The sequence below is a fragment of the Nothobranchius furzeri genome, chromosome 4 (genome assembly GCF_043380555.1).
Source record: "Nothobranchius furzeri strain GRZ-AD chromosome 4, NfurGRZ-RIMD1, whole genome shotgun sequence".
Taxonomy (NCBI): domain Eukaryota; kingdom Metazoa; phylum Chordata; class Actinopteri; order Cyprinodontiformes; family Nothobranchiidae; genus Nothobranchius; species Nothobranchius furzeri.
The window spans coordinates 4,015,190-4,024,598 of NC_091744.1; the positions used below are offsets into that span (position 1 = coordinate 4,015,190).

Sequence of the window (9,409 nt, forward strand, 5' to 3'; positions counted from 1 at the left end):
CCAGAGTACGACTTACAAAGCATTCATTCCTACAGAGACCACAGCAAATGTATTGAACCACACGTTTAATGCATTTATACTGATGCTCTGACTCCTTCTGGAACAAGAAACTTTTAAAATCTTTGAAACTGATCATGTTCTTTCTTTAAATGCATTCAGCTACACAAAGCGACCATAACATGTCAGGTGTTTTTATAATTTGCTGGTGCAAAACTATCAGGTTAACATGCTTTTCTACATGTTTTATTATGTTTAATCCAAGCATGTTTTTTATTTTTTATTTTACAGAAAGATTCTATGTTCTAACTTAATTTAACTAAATGTAATTATTATTTTTACATATTTTGCAGGAAAACAACCCAAAAATAATAATAATAACAAAGTAAACAAATTAATTACAGAAACAACCCATCAACTCACATAAAATAAAAACTAACAAAGTAATTAAAGTAACAATTAAAATGAAGTTAAATGAATTTTACTATTTTAGGTCAAAAAAGTAAAATATGAGATAATATGTGTTTGAAATGAAATGAAGAAAATTAGATCATTAAACTGTCAACTTTTGTTTAGAAATGACTGAAATGTAACTGATCTCTTCAAATCTAACAAATAATGTTTGATCTTGCAAAAGCAGAAAGTAAAATTGAAAAAGCGCTCTTGATATTTAAATTTATTATCTGTAAAAATGACATAGCTGTAGCCCTTTTTGCATTCATTAATGTAATTTGGCCATGGCTGCCACCTTTAAGGTGGACCCTAAAAGTTGACAACACTCAATGATTCATGAGAGTCTAGCCTCTTGGAACATAACACATTCCTTTTCTGGGAAAGTGTGGAGGTCAGTCACACGGTAATAACAGATGTATCAGATTGGCAGCAGAATGAGCTAAGGCTCAAAACACCAAGTATCAGTATGTCAGTACATTGGAAACGTTGATTATAATTTTGTTTTGTTATTTATCACTCAGCATGCTTTAACTAGTTCCTTAATCTGTTGGGAATTTGAGATGTTTCTGATTGATGTAAAGTGATTTACAAAAATATTTATTAGTATTATTGATATCCTAAAGGTGGGGGAAATCATGAGAATTACTGCAGAATACATCGTCAAGCTGGAAAGACCAGAATAGAGAACATGGAGAAGAATGCAAGCATCATGGCTGATGTGATGGACAGCGACAGAAATAAACTCAATTGTGAAACTAGAGCTCAAACATTGCGTGTTAGAATCTCACAATAATAAGGTGATAATATGAATATATAGAATAAACATGAGATATTATGCTAATTTAGCACAAAATGCTTGGGCATAAACTTACAGTGACCCCTAGCACCACCTGCAGTTCATCCATGAGCAGTGCAGAGATGCAGAGATTCAGATGTAGGGATCCTCACAGCCTCAGGGGTGGAGGAGGTAAGGCAGATGTTTGTGATGCTGTAGTGGTGATGTTAGCCAAGTCTCTCTGTGCAGAATGAAAGACACGAGAAAAGATGTTCAGTATAGCAGGATGCAATATTTCTTTCACACCGTACTTAAAATATACCGTAAATCCTCTAATATTGGCCTGTATTCAATTAACGGCCGGGTATCATATTTTGGCCGGTGTCGGAGTCGCGGAGGTAAATAATGGCCGGTATTTTATTGTGGCCGGGTGGAATGTGGTAACAAGCAAGTACGGGGTGCGGCTGTGTCATCCGTCTCACTTTTGATTTGCCAGTGACAGACCGCATGAGACGAAGAGGAGGCGAAAATTTGATATCAAGTTCAAAGATAACGTGCTGATTATGCTGCAGAACACTCTGGAGAGCAGTAGCACGGGTTGTATGAACTAGTCGACTTCCCTATAGTGACTTTTTATGCCTGTCATCGACTAGTCGCTGTCACGTGATAATGACCGGCAAGATGCAGTCCTCGGAAATGACAGCATCCTGCTGTCAGCAGGTGGCAAGCTCCTGCGTGTCGGGAGGCAACGCGCTGTGCCAGAGCGTCAGTACTGACACCCGCCGTAAAACGGACATTTAACCAAATTGTGGCCTATTCCCTCTTGTGATTTAACCCTCCCCTCACCCCATCCTAACCTTAACCAGCTTGCACATGCAAAGCTCTGATTGTTGACGCGCTCCAGACATCTGCGTCCTGAGCACGGCCACAGTAACATTATCAAATTAGGTGTCGCCATCTTAAAAACAAATTTAACACGCGATCGTTCATGTCAGCTCATTTCCTTTTATGTTTTCTGTCTTTTATTTGCGCCTGATGCGTTTCGCTGCTGTGGAGCGGGGCGCATCACCTGTTTTGTCCTCTGGTGACGCACCGATCACTGATGCGGCCGGCAAGCAGCGAGCACTCCGCTGTTTTTGCGGTCGGTAGATCTTTTAGAACTGCAGTTCAAAGGTAACTCATAAGGTGAATATATAAGAACCCAGGTAGCAGTTTTTCTTTAGGATTGAGAGGAGATGTAGGAAGATAATAAACAGGCAGGACAGAAAAATAGTCAAATAAAAACAAGTTAGTTTTTGTACCTGCTGTTGCAACAAACAGACACCATTGAAGGTAATCAGAAGTGAGGAACAGAAAATGAAATAATTATTTTAATGTTTAGAGCAGCAGGAACTCCGAGAGGCTGCAGGCGCATCAGTGAGTTTGCGGCCGCTGCGCAGGGGGAGGGGGGGGGGGGGAGGGCTGAAGCAGAAACTACCGTTGTTAAAAGAAATGTGTTTAACTTTGAAAATGTGGGCGCAATTTTAATTGTCAAAAACTCCAGCGAACCATTAGTTCATTTTGCTCAAATAGAAATAGAGGCCTGCCTCGACTACTGGCCCTCCTTCCAATAAAGGCCTGAAGCTCGATGAGCTGGAGTCAAATACAGGCCCGGGCCTGTATTAGAGGATTTACGGTATAATCTTTGTCAAGCTTATACTGATCAGTGGGATTTTGTTTGATTCAAAACAGCGCCCACTACATTTATTAAAACTTTATTAAATACTACCAAAAAAGTCACAAACCAAACTTGATAAATTTGCTCAATCACCATCAATTAACACATTTGTGTGATCATGGGTTGACTTTGCTTTAGCTGCACCTCCCTCCACCTCATTTCCAGCAAATTTGTTTATTCTTCTTTTCCACCACATATTCTTTAAACTACTTTATAACTGCTTTTGCTTTATTACTTGTGCTGCTTAGCTCTTAAACTGTGTTTAGATTTTCTCATTTCAGTGAATCAAATTTTCTAAAACATTTTGAAACAACTGATGCTTTATGGCATGTCTATTTTCTTTATAGCATTCATCTTTTCAATTCTCCTTTTGCTGTGGGCTGGATGACTAGAAGATGTTCCCCCTATTTAGCTAATAGTAAATCGAAAGTTAATTAAATTGAGCCAGATTGTTTTTCCTTTTATCTACAAGATGTTAAAAATGCAACTGTGCACATTTCAAATATTGATACAATAAAAAAGAAAACCTACCGGTATATATTTTGCCAGAGGGCAACGGCAATGTTATCTTAAAGTGGCCATTTTTGGGTAATGATTGGGCTTGTCAACTAACATCAAATCAAGTTTTAGAAAGGTGGACTTAAATAAAATAATTTCCGCATGAAAAGGGCAAGAAAATGATAATCAAATGCTTTATTTAAATTCTGTAAAAATCTATAATTTTACCAGAATGTAGTTTGATGCAGCTTAAAATTATGGTTTTTATGGATGTGTCTATAACATTTTATCTAAAAAATGCCAAATATAAGACGTATTTAGGGTTTTGGTGCTTTGTTTCTGCTAACTCAAGTTTTGTTTAAGGCTGTAGTGTTCACCCCCGGCCCCCGAAGGCCCCCATGCAGCACGTTTCAGCTCATTTTGAAGCCCAGCTCAATTTAATTCAATTCAAGGTTATTTATATAGCGCCAAATCACGACAAGAGTCGTCTCAAGGCACTTCACATATAAACATTCCAATACAGGTTCTTTAAGCCAATCAGAAAAAAGTTTCCTATACAAGGAACCCAGCAAATTGCATCAAGTCACTGATCAAACATGCGATTGGGTCCAGATGCAGTGGAACATGTGCAATGAAGATTAAGCCTCTACATTTTAGCTTTCTCTGCTTCAACACACCTAATTTTAATCCCTGGGTTATTAACAGGCTTCTGTGGAGGTGACCAGCTAAAGGTTGCAGCCATTGAATCAGACGCGTTGGAGTGGTGAACACAAAATGTAAGAAGTGATTATTGTTCTCTTTTGCTTCTTGTGCTTTTATTATGAAGGCACTTCCGGCTCCTACGTGAACACGTCGTAAACAAATGCGGAAGTTCTTACTCAAATCCTGTACGTGAAGCACGTCATTCACTCCCGTTAGGTGGCTTTTCCACTGAAATCCAACCATACTTTCGTTCCTCCACCTGTTCGCTTACATTTAAACCTTTTCCCGCTCGCTCTTGTTTATTTCGTCGCCACCAAAATGCCTTTAAAGTTTGAGCTTTGTCCCGGAAGGATGATCGGAGGCAACCATCCGTGCTTCATCATAGCTGAAATTGGACAGAACCATCAAGGAGACATCGAGATTGCCAAGAAAATGATCAAAATGGCAAAGGTAAATGCAAGTTTGATTCACTCAGAATAGACTTGTTTCTTATCGGTTTTTTACACGGAGAGTTCATTCATTCAGTCATTGCTAGTCTAAAAAAGGAAGCTCATGTTATTGTCTCCTTACACACTCAACATTAAAACTCACACACACACCTGGCACGCATGTTTTCCATAACCGCTTCCACAGGAATCTGGTGCGGACTGTGCCAAATTTCAGAAGAGTGAGTTGGAGTTCAAATTCAGCAAGCGAGCCTTGGAGCGTCCATATGTTTCCAAAAACTCCTGGGGGAAAACCTATGGAGAACACAAGCGCCACCTGGAGTTCAGCCATGAGCAGTACAGGGAGCTGCAGAAATATGCTGAGGAGGTGGGAATCTTCTTCACGGCCTCTGGGATGGATGAGGTAGGAGACTCTAGTTCAGTAGATGCTTCGATCATCTGAGAAGTTCAGCTCCAACATCTAATGTTTGAATTTTTTAGATGGCCGTGGAGTTTCTCCATGAACTTAACGTGCCTTTCTTCAAAGTGGGATCTGGAGACACCAACAACTTTCCATATTTGGAGAAAACGGCCAAGAAAGGTGAGAGTGCCATCACATCAGCAAACATGTTACTTATGCACCTGCTATCTGGTTGTCCTGTTGTCCCTCTCAGGTCGTCCCATGGTGGTGTCCAGTGGGATGCAGTCCATGGAGACAATGCGTCGTGTTTACAAGACGGTGAAGAACCACAACCAAAACTTTGCTATCCTCCAGTGCACCAGTGCCTATCCTCTGGAGGCTGAAGATGTCAACCTCCGAGTTATCACGGTGAGTAAAATATGATCTCCTTATTTCTGTCTGCACACTTCCTGCTGTGTCGCATCTCCTAAATCAAAGTCCCACCACCTAAATATTTGAAATCGGGATTTGTTTCCTTCAATTAAAAACGGGTCTACTTTTATTCACTCGACTGCAGGAATACCAAAAGGAATTTCCAGATATTCCCATCGGCTATTCCGGCCACGAGTCTGGAATCTACATCTCGGTGGCAGCTGTGGCTCTGGGAGCCAAGGTCATTGAGCGCCACGTTACTTTGGACAAAACATGGAAAGGAAGCGACCACGCAGCCTCACTGGAGCCTTCTGAGCTGGCTGAACTGGTTCGTTCCATTCGACTGGTGGAGAGGGCGCTAGGAAGCGGCGTCAAGCAGATGCTGCCCTGTGAGAAGCCGTGCCACGACAAGGTCGGTTCAACTCATTCTTGAAGGAATTTACAAAAACATCCTGAGAAATTTTTGATTTACATTTATTTAGATCTACAGCATTCCAAGTAAATTTCTTCTTTTTTTTTTAAACATCCTTTCCTCTAGTTGGGTAAGTCCGTAGTGGCCAAGGTAAAGATCCCCAGAGGAACGGTCCTGACTCTGGACATGCTGGCGGTGAAGGTGGCTGAGCCCATGGGCGTCGCAGCGGAGGACATCTTCCAGCTGGTTGGGAAAACTGTGACAGAGGACATAGAGGAAGATGAGAGCGTTGTGCCTGAGTTGGTGGACAGTTATGGCAAAAAGGCCAAGTGCTGAGCAGTCATTAAAACTACTCACTTTGATGGAGTCCAAGGTTAAACATGGGTAATTTTCTAAGGTGTGGGTGGATTTTCTTTCATCTGTGTATCGCCTTTATAACAGCGGCCTTAATGGAACCTTCTAGGAATCTGGTTTGATCATTTTAAAGGTTCCGGAGAGTTTCAGTGTTTTCAGAAGCTCTGCACATTAGTTATGCTTTCTCCAACTGAATCAGAATCAAAATACTCGTTATATTTATGCATCAGCAAGCCTGCGAAAATAATTGAATTCTAAAAGACAAACAACCTGATAAACTTACCTGCTGGAGCAAATATTAGCAGATTAAAAAAATCTGCCCCATTGTTTAGTAATCTGTTGGTTTTAGTTTCAAATAAGCTTTATTTCTTCTTTAGTGGCTCAGGCGCTGACTACAATCATGGTGGCGATGAACACAAGCATGTGAGATGTAAGGATGTTTATATGTGAGCTGTCGTTTGTTCTGGAAAAATAAAGTTCTTAATAAAAACACATAAATTCTGATGATCCTCACCCATAATGAGTCATACACAAACGTGGTATTTGCTTAAAAGGGGTAGTTCTAATTAAATGTGTTTCATGACTCGTGTGTTTAACTCAGAATAAATCTCTAAATATATTTAAATAAACTCTGAATCCAACGATCGTTAGCATGGGAAAAAATGAATTTGAGAAGATTAAATGTAGAATTTCCACCTAAAAGAACCTTTTTTTTATTTGTTCCTTTTCCAAAAACCTTGAAGAAAGTCTGGTTCTCACACACCCATCCTTTCTTGTATTTTCCCGTGATTTGTATAACAAATATCCTGTGGTGACTTGTATCTGTTCACTTGCTCTGCTCAGAGTCTCACAACAAAACCAAAGCTGTCCTTGAGTTGGTTTTTCATGGGAATATTCCCAATAACCAGAGAATACAGGTTTATCCCAGTTTTCCAGGTGTGATTAAATCAGAACTATTCCATTCTGAGGATTTGAGAGTTTGTAAAAGTTAGTGGTAATGGGTTCAGATCTGCAGATCCAAATGAAATCAGTCTCGTTACAATTCCTTCAATCAACTTCAGCCTGTAAGGAATCTAACTCTTTAGCTCCCTCTAGTGGTTGTTTCCAGAAATCTAACTCTTTAGCTCCCTCTAGTGGTTGTTTCCAGAAATCTAACTCTTTAGCTCCCTCTAGTGGTTGTTTTCAGAAGAATTAGTTACCAGTAATCTAATTAACACCTGACTGTTAACCTGTGAGCTCACTATTTGTTTAAATTCACCAACAGTGTTAAACTAACATGCATGTTTTTGGTATGTGGGTGGTAACAGGAGTATCTGGGGAAAACAAATGGACCCATTGGGAGAACAGGTTAACGCCACACAGAAAAACTGTTGGGATTCAAACTTTTTTGCAACGAGGTATTGGTTGCCTTCATGCAGCTCTACAGTGATGCTGCTACAAGAATTTCTCTGCATGCTTGTCTGCAAATCTCTTTTTAACATCTTTGGTCCGTTCTCTAATTTTTGTCATTTCCATCTTTAAAACTCAACAAGAATAAATATATAGACCTTGCACAAGGAGAGCCAGAAACAAACGGTCATTGCTAAAGAGGCTGGCTGTTCACAGAGCTCCAAGCACATCCTTGCAGTGTAAAATTGAAACCATATGTGGAGTACAGATTAAATAATCCTTCATCACAATGTAATAGAACACAAATCATATATTTTTGGGGCAGTGACAGAAGGAAAGAGTTATTTTTTTTCTCGTCTTATCTAAAATTGTGGTCAGGACTTGAGTTGGTTATTGAGTTTGAGCTGTTGAAGTCACATGTGTGCCACTGATCCACCTCTACATCCTGCAGGTCATTTAGGTCCTCGTCAGCGGTGAGTGCTTTAACTGCTGAACCAACATGTGAGAAGATGGATAGAGAAGAAGGACCTTAAAGAGCCAACACCATGAAAGTCAACTTTGCACATTTCTATTAGAACCTAAAAGGTTAGATTTGTATTTGCAGAGGTGTGATTTAGATGTAAAACAGAACATTTCCTATCCTTTTAGCTCTTGGCAAGCTAAGTGGTAGTAAAAGATGGAGGTGAGCCTCCTGAACAGCCAGTTCCCTTCAGAGGAGATAAAGACTCATTATATTGATCTCTCTGATTACCTGAACCATTCCTCCTCACTAGAAATAAAGTCCCTCCCTTTTCCCCTTATAGCTTAGCAGGTATTTCAAGCAGGAGCTTTAGCCAGTAAGCTGCTGCTGATCCCAGCTTGAAAAAGGAACATCTTTTTCTCTGACTTTTTCTCTCTCTCTCTTTAAGGAGGACCCATCTTAACTCCAACAGATTGGTAGAAAATCCCCCAAAACTAACAAAGAAAACATCAGTCAGGGAGACAAATTAACATCAACTCAAAGTCTGCAGCATCATTTAAACATCTAATTAATTTGTTCTGTAACATATGATAAATGAAGTAATTTCTGCTTTTATACGCAATTTCATTCATTCAAAAAGTATAGAGGGTATCAAAGGTCCTTGAGGTTTATTCTATACATCTGTATCTTAGAGACTGTACCCAGCCAGAACCAGAAGGAGGTTTAGGTTATCTTGGTTGATTGTGCAACAGGTTTAGCCCTTTTAAGACATTACATGGTGCTTAATGTAGCAGATTACAACTCTGATTCATGACTCAAACTCCTCTGTCCCCATCCTAGCGTCTGCTGAGGTCACAACTTTTACAATGAAAGAAAAAGATTAAGATGACAAAACTATGGAGAAAAGTATGTCATCGTTTTGCAAAGTAGCATGACTTTCCTGAAATGTTTTCATGTCGGCTTCCAGTCAGACAGCTAATGAAATCCTAAAATGTTATTTTCTGTAGACGTGTTTTATTAGAAAGCTGCAGCACACCCGATGCTCTTTATTGGTTTTTGGTACAGAAGCAAATTTTTTAAATCCTTGTCTTTGTTTCTTCTCCTGTTATTTGAGTTGAAGCCTGATAATTTAAACCATTAAAGGTCAACCTCTGCCACACACAATGGGGCAAAAAAAGTATTCAGTCAACTTCCAATAGTGCAAGTTTTCCCTCTGAAAAATGATGAGTGAGTTATGTGATCTTCATCGTAGACATACCTCAACTATGGGAGAAAAAATCCAGAAAAACACATTGTCTGATTTTTAAAGAATTCATTAGTAAATTATGGTGGATAATGTGTATTTGGCCTCCAAGCAATAATTCTGGCTCTCGCAGACCTGTAACATCTTCTGTA

At 39.6% G+C, this 9,409-nt stretch overlaps 1 protein-coding gene across 1 annotated transcript; it reads left to right on the top strand.

Annotated features, from left to right (window-relative positions):
- Nucleotides 1-3,209: 3,209 nt before the first annotated feature.
- Nucleotides 3,210-6,663, top strand: LOC107390917 (sialic acid synthase). The gene is made up of 6 exons (XM_015967926.3): nt 3,210-4,592; nt 4,776-4,991; nt 5,069-5,168; nt 5,242-5,396; nt 5,545-5,811; nt 5,938-6,663. Exons 1-6 carry the CDS (start codon nt 4,461-4,463, stop codon nt 6,145-6,147), a joined length of 1,080 nt encoding a protein of 359 aa, XP_015823412.1. The 5' UTR covers nt 3,210-4,460; the 3' UTR covers nt 6,148-6,663.
- The last annotated feature ends 2,746 nt before the right edge of the window (nt 6,664-9,409 follow it).